The following is a 20,582-nucleotide window of genomic DNA, read 5'->3' on the forward strand; positions in this document are numbered from 1 at the left end:
TTTCCCCTTGGGATTAATAAAGTATCTATCTATCTATCTATCTATCTATCTATCTATCTATCTATCTATCTATCTATCTATCTATCTATCTATCTATCTATCTATCTATCTATCTATCTATCTATCTATCTATCTATCTATCTATCTATCTATCTATCTAAGTGTAAGAAGCACATCCTTGGTGGCATTTTCATATTTAACATGGTCCTCCATGATGTTGGGTGAAAATCAAGATGCAGCATAATGTCTTGCTTTTTGAACAATGCATTTCTGATAGTAATCTCCTTGTTTTTCAAATTACTATGACTACCTTTAAGTGAAAAAATGATACTGGACTTTTCTTTCCTCTTGACTGATGTGTGCTGCATGATGTTGACTGGAAAATACTTAAACCAAAAGTGTAAAAATACAATTAAATAAGAAGAAGAGTAAGCAATCCTTATTTTAATATGTGCAATGACCATCAAGCCCATCACTATACTGGAAAGTCTATCTATCTATCTATCTATCTATCTATCTATCTATCTATCTATCTATCTATCTATCTATCTATCTATCTATCTATCTATCTATCTATCTATCTATCTATCTATCTATCTATCTATCTATCTATCTATCTATCTATCTATCTATCTATCTATCTATCTAAAAATGTTATAGAGTTAAAAACAGTGAGTTGATTTTTTCTTTCATATGAAAAACTGCACATTTCACTGCCCAGCACATGTTATTAATCTTAATCCCATAAATGACCAGACACAAAGCCAAATGTGATAATTTTCTTGTGTTTTAAAAATACATTTAGTCCTGCATCTCCTGTGAAGTAAATAACTTCCATCCCTTTTTCCATCCCTGACCTAAGATTTGCAGTATGATTAAAACTACGCTTACACTTTTTTAATATGTCCCTGTGACTAGATTGTATACAGAACACTCTTTTTTTCTTGGTTGTGCACCTGGGCCCTGCAAAGAGGTGGTGTACAGGTACATTTGCTTCATGCCTTATACTCAGTGCTGCTGGGATAATAATAAGGCAGGTGTTTTTACTTTGATAAAATAAGTATTGCATCAAGTTGCTTGTTACTTTAAAAATTAATCGAACTACATAACACACATTACATTGAACGCGTCACCACCAACACTGCTCCAGAGAGCACTGTACATTCAGCTCATCAACATCAGTTTAGTGATTTCTGAAATACTGAGACAGACTATTTCAGCCAGGTGAAGGAATAATGGAATTTCTGGAGCATTTGCTTCAGGAAATGTATCTTTGTGAATGCTTCCACCATTTGCTGTCTGTAGAGAAGCTAGGAGTAGAGAAATCTACGTGTGTTAACCCAGTTTTTCAAAGACAACCAATATCTCAATTTCTCTAACTTGAATAAAGGTGTACATGGCATTTTGTGAATACTGTATATGCTCGCGTTTAAGTTCTCCCGCGGATAAGTCAGGACTTGATTTTACCGTATAATTTCTGGTATTTTATAATGTCGGTTGTATAAGGTGAATGCAGAAAACTCACGCTATTGGTCCAGGAGATTATGATATGCTAACGCCCACCTCAGAGAGTAACCATGGAGCACACTGCCTTTTTATTTCTATGTATTGTGCCTACGTGACCATACAGTAATACCCGAACTATTCCAGAGCGACGTTTGCACAGTTTTATGCTCTTTGTATCTCACACCCTCATACACCTGTATCGTAAGAGCATCCCTTATCTACAATGGTGCGTTTTATCAGGAGAAAATATGAAGTGGGTTTTAAATTAAATGTCGTTGAAGTAGAGAAAGAAATTGGTAACTGCGCTGCTGCAACAAAATTCGATGCATCTGAGAAACTGATGTGAGATTGGAGAAGGCAAGAAGATGTAAAAAAAAAAATAAAAAAATTAAGTGTCGCATTTTTGAATGGCGCATAAGTCGGGGTCTGATTTTATGATTGATTTTTCAGGTTTCAAGAATTGACTTATATGTGAGTATATATGGTAGCTACTTATTGATGCCTGTGCAGAATGGGGATAGAGGCATGACGAATAGTTCAAGCCCAAAAGCAGAGAAGATATACAGCAAAAGGGATACATTAGACATTAAAGACTGTGAATGGAGCACTGATCACCAGTCAACTAGCTTCCAACCACACCCAACTTCACCAACACTTCTCAATATTGGAGGATGATGATCTGTTGATCTCTACTGCTAAAAGTTAAAGTAAGACTAGGTTAATGAAAGAGGATTTCCAGAAATCTGAGAAAAGAATTTTCTAGTGAGCAGGTAGGACTCATTGAGCAGCGATTGTACTGAGACGAAATAGCCTCTACTGGACAAAGGTGAGATTAAAAGCGAAGAGTTGTAGGAGAAGAAGTGTAAAAAGGGAATATTGACAGAAATAATGAAGGGAAGATACATAGTCAGACATGAGAGATTACTAAGTGACTATGGGGCAATCCTAAATATATATAGAAATGTGCTAGGTAGTTTTAAGGGGCAAAAGTAACAAAGGAGATCAGTGGCCAAATAAACAGCAAAAGGTTTGCAAGAGGCAGGGGGAGCGGGCAGACTTTGAGGGGAGTAGGCACCTGAGCGTGATCCATGGTATTGGTCTCACTTAAGTGATTTTTAACCAATACATTTCAATCTCAGCCTTTTAAATTATATACACTGAGTGCAAAGAAAGCCGGCAGCTTTCATCAACTGACATCAGACCATGTGGGCACCTTGTATTTGGCTTTCAGTGTGTTCTGCTGGATCAGTTGCTGTGCACATCTGGGCTCAGTCACAATTAATTCTAAGACGACTTCACTCATGAACAGAGTGAAATTCATTAAGGGATCATCAACATCTGATATATACTGTATGTAATGCACCCTGAAGATCAGTGAAATGGTAGTTTTGAAAGTTCTTGTTATTCCATATTACAACATATTCAGAAGTGTCATCAGAGTTTATCATATGAGCAAAGTAATTATCTTTGTGTGCTACACCATCACTAGAATTGGATCTATCTGTATAATGCCATCAATGGCCATTTCTAAAGAACAGTCACTAACACGTCAAATAGGTTTCATCTTCATTTTCTATATTCCGCCTACAGTGTCAACAGTCGCTGTTCACTGAAGAGGAGTAAACTCGAGGATGATGGTGTGCGTATGACTAGTAGTGGACAAGTTATCTTGGGAATATCAGTAACGTGGTCAAACAGGACACAACTGGCCAGTCTAGAGACAGGAGTATTTTATACTTTTTTATACAAGTTGAATAATTTCAGGGACTTGTAGTCCGTTTGGGCAACAGCCCAGGTTATCCTGTGCAGAGGTCTAGCGGTGTTTAGAAATACAGTAAAATTCTTACTTGCATTGTCTGACCAACATGTGTTCATGCTAAACAACAATTTATAACTATTATTTACAACATTTGTTCAGTAAGTGACAGAACTCCATAAACACCCCTCCTGACAATACCCAGAATAGTCTGGCAGTTTCAAGGTCTGCAGCTGTAATTTATGCTGTCTTTCCAGGATATGCAGTGTAGCACCTACAGTATATGTGCTCATATTTGCGATAGTGAAATGTCAGGGTTTCAATGTAATCAGAAGCATGTTCGAAAGTTCATTTATAAAGAACTAAAGGCATGGATAACTGAAACCAAAACGAGAACTGAAATCAGAAGTCTTGAATTCTTTCTCAGTCATAAACCTAAAGAAACACATTTATTTTGTTTATCAAGTGGTGCTTTTGTTAGAAAGGAAACACAAACCTTTTCCTTGTTGTTAACAAAGTCCAGATATGAGTGAATGCAAGCTGCCACCTTTTATAGTGATGATGATGTCAGAGGTCATGAGCAAATGGGGTTGTTGCCATAAAGAATGTGTCAGTTGTCATATAAGGTGGTTGTAACATGTGGAAAAGCACCTCAAAGAAAAATATTAAAATTTCAAAACAATATAAAAAATAACCAAATGTACGTCTGACAACATTATGGAGAAATATTTTACCTCTTTTATTATTATTTCCCACATGAAAAATTAAAACAAGTAGTTGTCTCAAATCACTTCATGACACACATTCCTCAAGTGCCAGGGTTATTTCAACAGAGGCCACTAGGGATGCCCCAGAATGCACTGCAGTTAGGTATAGGATACAGAACATGAAACACATACAGAAAGTACCTTTATAATGGTGGTTGTAAACAAAAGCTTGAACAATAAACATTTGCTTTCTAAATCCCCCACAGCTGTACTCTGTTCACTCTTAGCATCATCTAAAGACACAAAGATTGTTTTTAGAAAGTGAAAGCAACACAATAATGTGAGGACAATACCACCAAAAACCATCTGGCTAATCCAGTTATGAACTGAACTATTACCCTTAACCTTAAGCAAACTCAAATAGACCTAATCCAGGAGCAGAAGATAGTAGTTAGTGATGAACAGTTCCATACACACGTTCATCTTGACCAGGGCCTGTATTTATCAAGCGTCTCAGAATTACTCTTAGGAACTAAACAAAATGTCACACTTGAATAAGAATTTGTCCTACCTCAGAATAGGACATAAGAAGTATTTATGAAATGTTCTACACCTACTTCAGGCTAGAATGGAGAGTTCACATTTACTAATGAATGCCATCACGACTTTACAACACTCTGAGCCACAAACTGGAACTCATGATGATGTTTTGTACCATTCATATACCAGCACTAAGGCTGCACCTCAAAGATAACAATAAAAATGATGTTCAAAGTAGAACTAGAAGAAATACACTAGAAAATTGTGCTGAGCTGCATGTATTAGATGACAATTCACTACAGCATTAAGAAAAATAGTATAACAAGCCTAATAGTGGGCACGTTTATTTAACAATGAATGTTCTAGGGATTGTTCCTGCTTTGCACCCTATTCTTATTGAGACAAACTCCAGTTTTCCCATGACCCTGCTCAGAATAAAGCAGGTGTAGAAGATTGATGACTAGATAGATGATCCACAGTTGTAGTTTCAGATGTCCTGATCATCTTCCAATGTGCCATGCCGTGTCCCTCTCCATGATCCCCCTTTATATTCTGCGAGGCTCTATTTATCTAATGCCCTGAAGTTATCTGTCAGCCTTCTCGAACCTTTCTGGGCTTGTAAAATGTAATGAAAACATTTCAGAGGTTTGTGGAAAGCAGAGCCCAATGTAGTTGCATGATATTTTGCTGTCAATTGCCCATTCAGCCCTGCTTATCTTTAGGGTAAGTTGCTGGATGCTGCAGTATAGTCTGCAGCCATGTCTGCCTGTGTGTTGATACTGTACTATCGCTTGTTATTCACATATGCATGCTCATCCATTCTCGGTGCAATGATCTTTATGTGGGTGCTGATTTGCATGAATGCAGTTTGCTTTAACATTAACTTACATGGAGTGGTGGGGAAATGTGTGAATCTGCATATATTACCTCATGGGTTGTGAGGACATTCAGAGTTTGGTGGAAAGTTAACCTCCTTAGTGTTGCATTTTTTCTCAAAAAACTTGTAAAAAGGATTTCATTTTTTTGGCTTAAATAACTACATTTTTATTAAATCTCATCTTTCTTGTGTACAATATGCAAACCACTAAAAATACAAAGTCAGAAGTGTAAAAACTATAATAAGTATACAAATGATCCAAACGTGATTGAGTGTCACTTTTGTATTCATCAGAATCGCTTTCGGTTTCACAATCCATTTCATTTTCACTACCTGAAGACAGATTCACGTCGTCATCACTGCTGATGAGAGGCTCCTCATCATCACTGCTTGTATCACCGTCAAGAGCGTGCAACACCTGGGCTGTTAAAAAATGTTTCTTATGAGATGCCATTATGAGGCTAGGAGAAGATGCATATACACCATTTACCCGGTAACTCTTCAGCATGATGCTTACATAAGACATGTCTGTACTGTTGCCTGAGTGCCACTCAGGACTAAAAGCAAAATGTTTGGTTTAGACATACTCAGGTCATCACTGTTGCAAAGCTGCATTTTACATCTAACATTACACTTTCATTTCGGCTGACAGTGCATGGCTTCTGTGTGTAAATGGAGTGATCACATCACATACAAATTTTGTTACAAATATTATTCCATCTTTGTCCAATCAAATATCTATAGTATATACTGTATGAACTCATCCAGTATTTCCAAAGCATTCAGACTTTCCCGAATGCCTGAATGGCATTTTTTGGCAACGTCTAGCAAGTTAGGACAGTTCACAAGCTCTGCTAAATCCTAAATTAGAAAAACTAAGAAAATGCATTTACTCCTTCTTCTAAGAGAAGGACGAAATTTGTTTCACTTTGAGATTTTAGAGCCAGTTTTTCTAATTTGAGATGCTTGATAAATACGGACCCAGATTTTATTTACCACAAAAGGGAGGACCACTTCAGGTCAAGCAAGAAGCTAAAAGCAGTGTAGTAGATCATCCCATCCATCCATCCATTTTCCAACCCGCTGAATCCGAACACAGGGTCACGGGGGTCTGCTGGAGCCAATCCCAGCCAACACAGGGCACAAGGCAGGGAACCAATCCTGGGCAGGGTGCCAACCCACCGCAGGACGTGTAGTAGATCAAGTAAGCTTAATTTTGAATTGAGAAAGTCATTAAAGAGGACACAGAATACTTTGCTGCTTTGACTTGTTCCCACCTTTGTCCCTTGGTCTAACCTCTTTTGCAAGCATTTTAATTGTTGTTGTTCAAAAAGGAAATAGCTATTCACAAGGGATTATTTTATGTGTACCTTGTTCAAATCAACTTATTCTGTGGTAATATCTTTAACCTGATCAACTAAACTACACAAATACCAAAACCCAACCTTTATATTCCGAGTGTTTTTTTAGATGGATTTAGAAATATCTCATATTTTTCAACCTTGAAATTAAAAAAAAAACCTAATTGACTGAGATCACTAAAAAAGCCTAGTTCTCGACACTGACACCTCAGTTTAAAGGATGGATTCTTCCTTTTTGTGAAGAAATACACCTGGGTTGATTTACAGTGTTGCACACATAAACTTGATCAGTCTATTACAGAAACTGATTTAGGGTGTTAGTGAAATGGTGGAAAATTTGTTCACCCCCTTTACATTTCCTTCTGTAAAATGGAAAACCACAAAGAGCAAGAAGCCTGATGTGCGCTCATCTTTGACTCCGCCTCTTCCGTTAGGAAGAACAAAATCCCATGTTTTATAGAAAATGGTGTCAGTTAACCAGAAGATGCAACTGAGGAAAGATGGAACTCCTGAAGCATTATTTCCAATTTCAGACACAAGAGGGCACCAAATCCAGATACTTGTAATTACTTTATTTGGTGATGTGTTTCGGCTGTGACAACTTGGCTAGATAAATGGGGTTCCAACAGTCTCCCATTTATTATCCTTCTGCTTTACTACAGATATTCAGACCTCCATTTTCAGTATAAATCAAAACAAAATAAAATTCAAAACTAAATGATTATTCATGTCATCTGCTGTAGAACGTATATAATGGAAATTAGCAAGCTCAGGTAAGTAATCTTATAGCAGCTAGGCAAAAGTTGAGTTGTGTTTGCATTAGAATTAAAATGTAATCTTCCTGAAAAGCCACAAATCAGGTAACGATGAGAAATTTATTGAATTCTGCATCTGAAATATGCAAGGAATGCTCTACCACTTCCCTTATAATACGGATGCAGTTTTTCATTTGCTTTTAAGCTTCAGTTTTTCTGTTTTCTGTTAGAGAAAAACCTAAAACCGCCTACATTATCTTTGTACAAGCTGTAAAAGCTTTATCTCAGGCTACTAACCCAAGGAAGATGCAGTCATTTTTAAAAGATTATAGAACTGAAAACAATGCAGAAGTGATATCAAAAATACTGTATTCTGTTCATAACACTTGCAGTAGACTCCTGAGTGGAATAAAGAAACATTCCTATATGCCATTGGAAATGAGATTTCTGAAGACTTAAAAGCTTAGCAAGCAAGGTAGGGTTTAGGAAATAATGTATAGATTTAGGAAAATAGTTTGGAGGCTGATTAACACGGATCTTCAGATTAAAAACAATGAGTCTGTTATTGTTTTGTTGCTGAGAATACTTATGTTCTTGTCTGTCAGGAGAAGCCAATGCAGGCTGAACACATTTGGCTCCCTTCTGATGGCTGTCAAGAACTGCAGGCAAAAGGCAGCTGCTCAATAAGGTCGCAATCACACTATAGAAATGGACATGGCTTTTAATTAGATGGATGTTAAGCTTAATGACTGCAGTTGCTGAATCTCTTTGCCTATAAAGGGAGTCATATTAGATAATTAGAAATTGCAGGAGGAGACTGACTACACAATTCCCTCATGTTATGTCATGAACTCACTCACACACACACGCACACACACACGCACACACGCACACACTCAAGACAGGCTTTCTTAGTTTGCATATTTGCACTAATGGCCCTCAGAATCAGCCTCCTTCTTACCATGAGCTAAAGGAGTAACTCCCCTATCTCTCGGTGCAAGGACAGACTGTAAAGGGAGTGGAGTGCTTTCTGATGTTGTCAGCTGAGCTCTCTCGTACCCAGTCCTCACTCTACTGCACAGTTCTGCACTGACAACACACTCCACTCACTACACAGCACAAAGGCTACCGTCTATGCCAAGCTTTCAAGGGCTCACACACACACACACCATGAGCCTTCTCAGTTAACAAATTTTTTGTCAAGGATAGCTGTGCCACAGACAAACACGACACCAGAATGTCCAAAAACACACACACGTTATTTCCACACACTATTTACAAAGTGCTCAGTCCTAGTTCCTTTGGCCGCCTCTACTCCTGTCTCGCAAGCTCCGTCCTCTTCCACCTGACTCCGGCTCTCCGAATGGAGTGATTCGGCCCCTTTTATCCTGCCCCGGATGTGCTCCAGGTGCATGATGACGAACTTCCAGCAGCACTCCCCAGTGTGGTGGAAGCGCTGCCGGGTGTGCACCATCCCTGGTCCAGCAGCACTTCCTGGTGTGGAGGAAGTGATGTCCTCCAGGGCTCTAGGACCGTCCAGGAAAGAGAAGTGCTGCTCTCCCGGTCCGTCCATCCTTCCGGCGTCCCAGTGGGGCAGGATCCCTGGTCGTCTGCCACATTGTACTGTGGTAACTCCCAATGCCAGGCGCAAACCTGCAACCTCTGGATTCTAATGGCCCTCAGAATCAGCCTCCTTATCAGCATGAGTTAAAGGAGTAACTTCCCTATCTCTCAGTGGAAGAACGAGCAGAAAGCTTCCTGATGAAGTCAGCCGAGCTCTCTCTCTCACCCAGCCCTCATTTTACCAGGCAGTTCTGCACCAAATCTGTTCCAATTCTCATATTACACTGCAAAACTAGTGCAAGGTTGTCTCATTTTGACAGACAATCAATGTAAATCACCCTGGAATAAGAACAGAAGCAAACATGGGACACTGAACGGACATTTGTGCTCGCTGCAAAGTTCAATGAGCCTCTTTTTCAATCGGCACATGGAAAAACACTTGTTTTCCTTGTCGCCTTCTTCACTGTTTGTAGTCATTATATGCATCGTATGTTTGGCTGAGTGCTTACTGGATGTAAGCTTTCAATGACACAAGCCCACCCCTACAACTTGCAACCTATGATGATATAGTGAGTCATAGAGAGATGTAGAGGTTGGCAAAAATGCTATGAATATCAATGGACGTGTCACACCATTGTTAGAAATTCAGTTCTTGTTTTTATTTTTTGTTGTTTTTGTTATTTTTTCCAAACTCCTTTGAATGTGCTTTCTTTTTTATTAAATTGTATTTTTAATTTGTCCTTGATCAGTTACCCTTTTTATTTATTTTTTCCAGGGCTTCTAATGGAACTAATGTTGTGGTTATTACAGACAGAGTTACCTGAGGGCTATTTAAAAAATACCTGCTGCCACATCTAGTTTGCCATGGCATTCATTGTTTTTGTTATGAACTTGCTTAGTAGAAGAAAGCAAAAGAATGGGGCAGGCAAATTTTATTCAGGGGACAGACAGGAGGTCAATACAAAAAGAATAACTAATCAAAACCAAAAAACACCAAACCTCAAAATGAAAGTCAAAGAAATTCATAACAACTGGACAACTAACTATACAAGCGTGACTGTGTACAATACACTTTGATTTGCTTAAGATTATGTAAATGATGGTTATTCCCTGAAACCATAGGCAATGAGCATGGAAAAAAATGAACAAGTTGGTTTAAATTTAACAAAATGTAAACATGCCTCAATGTATTTCAGACCATATGATTGTGTCACAATTTTGAGGGCCAGTAGGGTGTAAATACTGGAAATACATTTTTAATTTTGTTCTGTTTCCTTCCCGAGTCTAGTAAAGAATTAGAAATGAACTGTTCAATATTACATTTTAGCATTTCAGTGTCAAAATGACAGTCTGAATTTCCAAGGAAATTTAGTGGTATTGGAATGTATCTTTGGCTATAAGCTATATGTTCAATTGTACTAAGGTTTGAGAGTATATTGAAATATTTGGAATCTATTTGTAGAATGTCATGACATAATGTTTTTACAGGCCACATCCTTGGATTTCCAGCACAATACACATACATTTGCTAAAAAAATGTATAACAACACATGGTTTTAGAAATTGTTTGCACATTTGCACTCTGTCCAAATGGGTTTTTCTCCGGGTATTCTGGTTTTTCACTCATATCCCAAAGACTTGTATGTTGAGCTAATTTCCAATTATAAATTGGCCCTGGGTAGGTGTAAGGTAAGGGTGTGTTTTTGGGTCAACCCTGTGATGTACCAGGGTTGGTCCCTGCCTTAAACCAAAAGCTGCTGAGAAAGATTCCAACCCCCATGACCTTGAATTGGTTTAGTAGTAGCAGTACAATGAATTCTTACTTCTATATCCAACCAACATACAAAATGTTGTCACTATCCATCATCATAATAAAATCAGGTGGCTTTCAAAATGTTGTGTTAGTTCTTTTTACGTTATCGGTCATATCAAGAGTGTCACACTGGTCAGTCAGTCATTGCAATACAATTAAACTATTTCAGTATATCCAGGTGCAGTGTATTAAATCAACTCATATAATAACAATAGTTAAGGAATATAATCAGATTTTTTGCCTTCTTCCTTTGCAAACTCTCATGTAAAAAAGAAAATCTATAAACATTCCAATTATGAAAAGCTCTCTAACTTCCACAAAACGATTTAGCAAAGGTATGTATTTACTGCAGATGAGGAAATGATCATCACAATAGCAGAAATAGCAATTACCTGAGACTTCAATGTGCAATTGTTGGTTTGGCATGGCTGGCTGGGGTCTGTGTGTTTACATCTCTGCTTCAAAGTGTTTAATTGTGTATGTAAGGTATGCTACATTTTTAAAATTGCTTTTTGATGTGTTTGTAGATAAAAGTGGAAGAAAAACCTTTGCAGTAAATTATGTCCTTTAAACTGTTGAGCTTTCTTTGACTTGAAAAACTTAGGTAAATTACTAGAATTCCTGTACTTTAAAGGCAAACAATTAAAAAGAAACATTGTCAAAAATTGGCTGGGGCTTCAGCATTTGCTTGGTTTTACTTTTGCTATTTCTAGTATTTTTGTGTTTCTTCCCTTTCCTTCGTTTTTTGAATTAAGAATTTTGTCTTAACCTTAAGATTTCTTCGTGTCTTCATAACACTTACAAAACATCTATAAAGTGTTTATCCATTTCTGCAATGTTACGTACTAACAAAACTTCACTTTGGAGCAGTCTGAGATGGCTAAACAGAGACACATTTCTCTTCATATGACATATTTAGTATAAGACCTGTGAATCCTTCATATTAACAAGTCATTTTACCATCATTTCAATATACTTCACAGCCCAGAGATGAATGACCTGTCTACTGATGTTTTATAAATCTTATGAAGGCCAAAACAAGCCTTTGTTAAGGTCTTGTTATGTAAATGTTAGAGCAAATGAGTAGCAGATGCATTGTTGCAGTACCTAAAGTAATGTGTTACCATAATTTTAGACTGACTGTATCATGTAGGAATTTGGAGAAACATGAAGTTAACATTCATTGAGTGTAGTGTGTTTATTCACTTAATGATGCTAATAAATTGCATTAGCTCAACTGAGCTAAAAATATTTTGCTGCTAATGTCCATTTGTACTCGGCATCTGATGCTTCTCGTTTCAGTGCCCAAAAACAATTGTCCAGCATTGACGGATTCCACTTGCCCTGATAACACTTTTCCATCATTGCAATAACCTTTAACCATGTTGTCACTGAGTGTGCCAAGATTACCAGGGAAGGAGTCCAACCGTGAATGCAGAAAACAAATCTATAGTGACATGTTGCACTTCATGGTTTTGTATGTTTAAAGCATGTTAGTAGTCTGCTGACCTGTAAGGTGGCCAGAAAATTCTCAACAACACCAATGAGTAACTTTCGGGCAATTTTCTCTGGCCCCACTAGCAGATCTTCAGACCGCTTGTCACTGATGTTACTGATTTGTGGACCAACAACAATTCCTTCCTTAATCTTGGCGTCAGTTGTTTGTGGAAAAAATTGTCTCAAATATCAAAATCCTTCACCTTCTTTGTTCATTGCTTTTTGGAAATTTTTCTTCAGTTTCTTATGAAGGAGTGGTTTATGTGCTACACTCTTCTATTTGGAACCAAATACATTAATAAAAGTTTGTCAAAATAAGAAATTATAAAAATTCAATAATCGTAAGACTTGTCAAACTTAACAACTGCAGTAGCTGGATCTCAGTGCCTGAAGGACGTCAGATTACATGACTAGGAATCACAGGGAATAAGAAATTACATGACTATGTGACATCTCACTATAGTTTCATATTTCCAAAGTATCGCAAGCTCACAGTATTCTGTTAGCCAATTATCTTTTTGCCTAACAGCATCTGTACCTGTATGAATGCTTTCTAGAAACAGAGAGTTCAGAAGCAGTCTTAGCCATTTATTTTTCTGTTTTGCATTACGTCACGGTACAACAAAGGTGAGACATGAGACAGATGAGACTCTCTTCTCTTTGTATGGTCCATAACACAGACTTTCTTCCTTCCTTGCCACTGCATTATATGCACTGCATTTCTGGGTGAGCACTCATTGTTTGTCAGCTCTTGCACCAACAAGTCTGCTCCCATTATAAAATCACACTGTGTTCCTGGAGCTGTCAGTACATAGTCATGGAAGCATGTTGTGACTGACTTTGACTGGCTAAGATTGTGTAAATAAAAGTCTATCACTGCTGGGAAAACTGTGTAATGTGGCGGGAGAATCAAAAAAAGTTGCTCTTAAAATTTAAATAGGCAGCTTAAAAAGAATGGAAATCCAATAAACATCTGGCTTCCATCCTTTGTATGGATTTCCTTCACCACTTTTTGTTGATCAACAGTAGATTGCCTTCCTTAAGTCAAAGCTAACCCCCTTTAGTCAACAGGGCACATACAAACTTGTGCTCCATTGTGATCAATTCAACAATTATGTTTCAAGCTGCTAATGTTGTATGTTTTTCTTCACATCATTCATCATGTGATCATGAGAGCTCTTAGCCAAGACCAGGCTTTTTTGTGATCATTTGGTTCAAAGTGCTCCACGCTGTCTAATTGGTCAGGTTCCTGAGCTTCATGGGTCAATCCTGGGGTCAGTCCAGTTACCTCTGGGTGAGATATGGCCATGCTGCTGAAATCCAGTATCCCTAGGTGGATAATTTCAAATAAAAGTTTCTCTCTCTTTGTATTACAGTTAATGGTGGAAATCTGGCAGTTAGGGCTATGCTTCGAATTTTTGATTTTTGTTTCATTGATTTTCTGTGGGGCAGCATGGTGGTGCAATGGTAGTGCTGCTGCCTCGCAGTAAGGAGACCTGGGTTCACTTCCCGTGTCCTCCCTGTGTGGAGTTTGCATGTTCTCCCCGTGTCTGTGTGGTGCTCCGTGTCCTCTGGGTGCTCCAGTTTCCTCCCACAGCCCAAAGACATGCAGGTTAGGTGCATTGGCGATCCTAAATTGTCCCTAGTGTGTGCTTGGTGTGTGTGTGTCCTGCGGTGGGCTGGCGCCCTGTCTGGGACTTGTTCCTGCCTTGCGCCCTGTGTTGGCTGGGATTGGCTACAGCAGACCCCCGTGACCCTGTGTTAGGATATAGCGGGTTGGATAATAGATGGATGGATGATTTTATGTGCTTGATTTCTTATGTTTTTCATCTCCCTGGTTTAAGTGCTCGCAATAATCCTTGGGACCTTTTCCTTATCAGCTATGACAGCTTTGTTCAGAATTTTTAAATGGTGTACTGTGCTCTGATGTGGCCTGGCAATCCAGTTTATTGGGATAGGATCAGTAAATGGATGAATTGTATCCACCAAATTTTTAACACTATCCACATTCTAATATCAAATATCTTTAAATGTAGGCCTTATCTAAGGAATAAATCTTAATATCCACAGGAAGTCAGTGCAGATTAGAGAACAGAGGAACAGTGTGAGTTAATTTCTTTTAAAATAAAGACAAACGGTATATGGAGCCAAACACCAGCTCATGTTTTCAGAAATGGATATAGTAATACGGGTGGCACGGTGGCACAGTGGTAGCGCTGCTACCTCGCAGTTAGGAGACCCGGGTTCACTTCCCGGGTCCTCCCTGCATGGAGTTTGCATGTTCTCCCCGTGTCTGCATGGGTTTCCTCCCACAGTCCAAAGACATGCAGGTTAGGTGGATTGGTGATTCTAAATTGGCCCTAGTGTGTGCTTGGTGTGTTTGTGTGTGTGTCCTGTGGTGGGTTGGCACCCTGCCCGGGATTGGTTCCTGCCTTGTGCACTGTGTTGGCTGGAATTGGCTCCAGCAGACCCCCATGACCCTGTGTTTGGATTCAGCGGGTTGGAAAATGGATGGATGGATATAGTAATAAGATCTCAACCTGAAAATCTTTAATGGAACAGTTTGAAATCCATGATTTGAGGCACATGATATATTTTCTTATCCCTTTCCTTTCTATGAAAAGCATTTACACTAGAATTTCATATGCAATATTTGCCATTAGCCACAATTGGTTTATTTTGCTTTTTAATATACTGTTGGAAAATGTTTAATACTCAAGGGATTTTTGTTAGTGAGCTAAGTACATACTTAGCAGGGGAATGTTGTCAACCTAATAAACAGAGACTATGCTAGAAAATGTACATTGTCTGCCAGTACTGCATTACCAAATAAAAGAAATATAACCACGCTTTAACTTGGCTGGGGTCAGGAGGGGTTAATAAACAGACCACTAAAATAAAACAGGGTCCCTAACTCAAACGATTCTCAGTTACACATTCTTCACTGACTCCCAATTCCTTTCTGCCAATTTCTCAAAAATATAATGTCTAGGCAAACAAGACATGTCCTCAGAGAGACAAAATCATCTCTACAATTTTTTCTTTAAGACCTGAATTGACCAGAAAAGTTTCTGTAAGTTACTTTAACCCATAGAACGTACTCTGACAAGTAGGTGTTTCATTTTAGATATGGCACCATATAATGAAATGAACTGTATTTTTTCACTCTGCAGTGTATTTGACTTCACATCTGTTTTTATCACTGAAAACATGTCATTATGTGCAAGCCTTGGATCATAGGAATTTGGGGGGAAAAAAATCAGTGATTGGAATCTATGTGGAAAGAGAAGGGGGTATTTTCTGCAGAAAAGGCAACGAGAAAGAAAGATTAAAATATTCCTAAAGTGACACTTTTTAAAAAATAAGAAGCCACTACTACTGTTCTCTTGGTGTCTTCACAAAGTTGACAAGCAATGGGTGATTTATAACCTAACCAGCTGTGAGTCTCTGTGCCATCTCTCTCAAGGATTTACCTTGATGTGCTGGTATTCTTTCTCTTCTTCCTGCAGTACTTCCAATTGCTTGAGAACAGATTCCTGCTGGAACTCGCCCCTCTCAATCTGAAACAAAAGAAAGGCATACAACACAGGAGTCAGTGAGGTTCTTGTCCATGGTACTCATGGACTGAAACTCCAGTTGTCTGCTGCTTTAAGTATGTTAAATATGACACATCTTGTTATAACAGGCTGCAGCACTGCCATGTGTCAAGGTCTACTTTGATGGTCAACATTGCTTTGCTACTCAAGACTGGAATCCTTAACCAGCAGATGAATCCACAACAATACTACAAGGTTATCAATGAAAAATATAATTAAAAATATCTCACGTAATAGTACTTCATTCATTCATTGTTTGAATGTCCTGGCTAGCAGTCTCATGATACCTTTTCTATACACTGTCAGCCTAGGATGTATTGTATTTTTTGCATGAAATCCGATTTTATTCAACTGTCTGTATTTTTCACTTTTTATCTGCTTTCCTCTTTACATCAAGTTCTTCATTTTGGGTCTTTTTGGGTCCTGGTGGGCCACAGTGGCTGCAGGTTTTTTCTTTTCCAATCCAAATTCCTAATTAGAAGCCAACAATGGGTACTGAAGCAAATTATTTCTTAAACTACTGTACATTTTTGTGCTTCTTTTTAGTGAACTCACTTGTTGAAATGTTACCCTTAATTGCTTCTTTAAATCGACATTGTCTGATTGCCAATGAGCAATGGAAGAGGAAAAAAGTGAAGGACTGAAAATTACTGATCTACTCTATAGTTCATATTATTTGGATGAAAACCTAAGAAAGGAAAATTGAACAATATAAAAATAACCTGACATGGTAGAATAAAACACTGAAATGATTAGTTCTGCCATCAACAAGGACTGGCTTCTGGTTAAGAAACTGGATAGGGACAAAAGTCTGCGGGCACTGAAACCTTCCAGGACTACAACTAAAGAGCTCTTTTCCACCGTATAAAAATGTTTGATAATGTACAAAAGTATTTATATTACATTTATTGTATTTTCATGTATATTGCATGACCTTCATTTGAATGAATTGTATTACTGTGTGTTACTGCAACAGTTTCTCGGAACTCTCATTGGTTATTAAATTCAGCTTCATTATTTTAAATACAATACAATATAATACAATTTATTTTTGTATTGCCCAAAATCACACAAGAAGTGCCGCAATGGGCTTTAACAGGCCCTGCCTTTTGATAGCCCCCCAGCCTTGACTCTCTAAGAAGACAAGGAAAAACTCCCAAAAAAACCTTGTAGGGAAAAAATGGAAGAAACCTTGGGAAAGGCAGTTCAAAAAGAGACCCCTTTCTAGGTGGTTGGGCATGCAGTGAGTGTCAAAAGAAGGGGATCAATACAATACAATACACAGAACAGAACAGAACAGAACAAAATCTGCTAAAGAACATTGGCTCTACATAGTCAACTCCGTTACCTACCATGAGCTGCTTGATGGCTGCATGTTCCTCCGTTTCTCTTGCTGCATTGTGGTCTTTATGTACAATTTCTACCCGAATATCATTTTTTGCTGAGACTACACCCTTTAGATCTGCAAATGAAGTTAAACACGAAAACTTTCATTGCACATTATACATCTAAAATGTAAAAATGAGGTAAAAATCACTGACGTTGATAGCCATAGCACCTCTTCATTACCATCTAAATAACAAGATTTCTCTTAGAGAAGACAAAGATTTAGCATATTCTGTAAGGAATGGAAAAAACCCCAAACTGATATTAAAGAAGAAGATATCAACTCTGTTTGCTTACCATAAAACCTGAAAGAAATGTAAATAGGACTTAAGAAAGAGATCATAAAAGCACAAATCAGCATAGCCATCTAAATTCTGTACTGAATTAGTATATGTCAATTCAAATAATAAACCTATTTACAGTAATACATATGTTTATATCTCAGTTTTTCTTACATAAAATAACATTTACCACACCTTTTTTGGCCTCTTTAAAAGCTGTGGCCACTTCACTTAAACTTACATTGCTTTAGTTATTTTGGACAGCACACATTTGTGGTTAATTGCATGAAGTAAAACTAGTCTGCTCTTCTTTACTCCACCCTAGCGGCCCGCTGCTTCTCTTTCGTCGGCATCTTTTCGCGTTAAAACTGATTAAGTTAGTTTTTGTGTTGCAATTACTTAGTACGTTTTCTTTAACATTTCACTTAATCTGGCACTTAAGTCTTCAATCTGCCTCAAGAATGATTAGCAAAGGTGGAAGGGAATGAGAACGGTGCCTGTACGCATGCACGCTGCCGAGAGTTGATTCTACAATAAAATAAAATAAAAATAAAAAGAGTGATTAAATCATCACCCCACAAGCGGATAGTAGACGTCACATAGTATATGTGTACCAAATTTCAAGTCAATAGGTGAAACAGGTTGCGAGCTACAGGTGATTTAAAATCCTGGACAGACAAACGAACAGCCACGGTAGTGTATTATAGAAGAAGATTTTACTGTTTAATAATTTTTATTTATCTGCAATGTGCTTCTTATATATTACTTCATATTCTCATATGATAAAGATGTTAATAATGTTGTTTATATTGATTTCTATGTTATTGTAAATGCTCTTTATTTGTTGAAAAATAAAATTGGCAATTAACAAACTTATTTTATAAATACCACATTTTATTTTTTTCCCTTACTGGGTAATCAGCTAGTATATATATATATATATATATATATATATATATATATATATATATATATATATATATACATACATACATTCATACTATATATATATATATATATATATATATATATATATATATATATATATATATATATATATACACATATTAGGTTAAGCTTGAATAATAGATGGATGAACCTCTTTTCTGCGCAAACTTTCACCTCCACTTGAAGTGTATATCAGCGTTAAAGTGTATCTCTCAGGAGATGTTTAGATATAGAGACTGAAAAATTGCAATTGAGTCTCCATAAAGCACGTTACATTTACAAGGGAAAAGGCACTTTTTCTCATTGAACAGTCATTTCCTTAATCACAAGAGTTTTAAAATATTTGGGCATGCTGAAAAAGAATAAACTTTTTAAGTTTGACATTCAATGATTTTTCATTGGTTGATTACATCAAACATTGTTTCCATCTTTTCTGAATGAACATTTTAAAATGAACAAAAAATGGCCTATTCAGTTTTTGTCTAGGACAAATAATAAGTGAGAAAATGTCCCATTTATGATGACATTCGTGCTTGAACTGGAGTAACAAAAGTTTTTGGAGATGGCGAGAGTGAGAGGGGATGGACACTTCATAACGATCTACCAGGAGTGCTGCTCAGGGAGGAGGAAGGTGTGGGCTGCTCAAGCCTCATTTTTCTCTCAGTGGTTGAGTTGTAGGTTACAACTGTGGTGCATTCTACATGCGCTGTAACATTTTAATATTATCACTGAACTACTGAGACATATATTATTTTATTATTATTATTTTATGTTTTATGAATTGTTCTTTGCTACGAAATTACTTCTATTTCTCTACAAAATAAAAATTTTGCAGGTGCTTAATAAGCTCAGAAGAACTAGATGCTAAATAATACTAAAAAAATTACATGTCTTTCTTCCGTAATGAGGAGGTCACAAGTGTCAGATCTGCATTTTATTTATTTTACATATGTGACATACATTTTATCACTCTTCTGGGCAAAGCTGTGTAGAATAGCTAGTACAGTATAAATTACTAAACAATAATTGAAAGGACTATGGACTAAATCTCATACTGCAAAAATATTTTCCCTGGAGACTTTGCCTGTAAGTGACTGTTAACAGTCACTGGAAAAAAAAATAAATTTTTCACTTGAATCTAGCCACCTTACCTCAGTGCTTTAAAATAAACTTAATGAGGCCTCACTTGTATAGATCAACTTTTTCAATTAATTATTACATTAAAATAGTGACACAAAGTCTGTTTTACATTATGGTGCTATTTATTTTTAATGCATGCAGACATTCAAGTCTTTCTCAAAATTGCCTTATTAGTGTTAAGACAGTGGAAAGCTAAAGCCTGTCTCAGTTAAATGCAGGAACAAATTCTCAATAATGCCAGATACTTAATTTAGACATGACAAGAAGCCTTTGGAATCTGGAAGGAAACGTGGACAAATACCACATGAACATGAGGAGAACATGTCCACTCACACATGAAAGGGCTGGGTAATAACCTGGGCCACCCACACGCAGGGGTTTCTATATTCAGAAAACATTCCCCGTTGATGGGTGGACATATGAGCGGTTTCGATGTTTGGTTCTGATGTTGTATTGAAACCTTGGGATATGTCTTCAGAACATTCCATGAGGTACTAGAAGTTTATCTTATACTTTCTTCCTTTTTTTTATATTATAATTGCAACTCCATTAAAGAAGTTTGGATTATTCTTGTAAGCATAGCTTCCTACCCATCCTCTATATTTACTTGCAGCCTTGCTTTCTCCTCCTAGCAAATCCCTGTTTGCCTTGTACACTTTTTATATAAACTATCTTGTTGGTCTAACTATTCACTTTAGCAGTATATGGGATCAGGACAAACCATTCTATGAAAGAGCAACCTACACTCTAGCAACCCCAGAGTAACACATTAAATAGTTGTTCATAGGTTATATCTACCCTCTTGCCCCACACACCCCATGTCATTTACCATGAGAATTAATCCTACCGCATTTTG

At 37.4% G+C, this 20,582-nt stretch overlaps 1 protein-coding gene across 4 annotated transcripts in view; it reads right to left on the bottom strand.

Moving 5' to 3' along the window:
- Positions 1-20,582, bottom strand: part of kirrel3b (kirre like nephrin family adhesion molecule 3b) — a 971,552-nt gene that overhangs the window by 26,088 nt on the left and 924,882 nt on the right. For all 4 annotated transcript variants that reach the window (XM_028810345.2, XM_051932391.1, XM_051932392.1 and 1 more), the window contains exons 13-14: positions 17,324-17,433; positions 15,849-15,935 (exon numbers count right to left, since the gene is read on the bottom strand). In XM_028810345.2, coding sequence (XP_028666178.1) covers positions 15,849-15,935; positions 17,324-17,433 — 197 coding nt within the window. The remainder of the gene's footprint in view (positions 1-15,848; positions 15,936-17,323; positions 17,434-20,582) is intronic.

This window comes from Erpetoichthys calabaricus, chromosome 9 (assembly GCF_900747795.2).
Source record: "Erpetoichthys calabaricus chromosome 9, fErpCal1.3, whole genome shotgun sequence".
In the NCBI taxonomy this organism is placed as follows: Eukaryota; Metazoa; Chordata; class Cladistia; order Polypteriformes; family Polypteridae; genus Erpetoichthys; species Erpetoichthys calabaricus.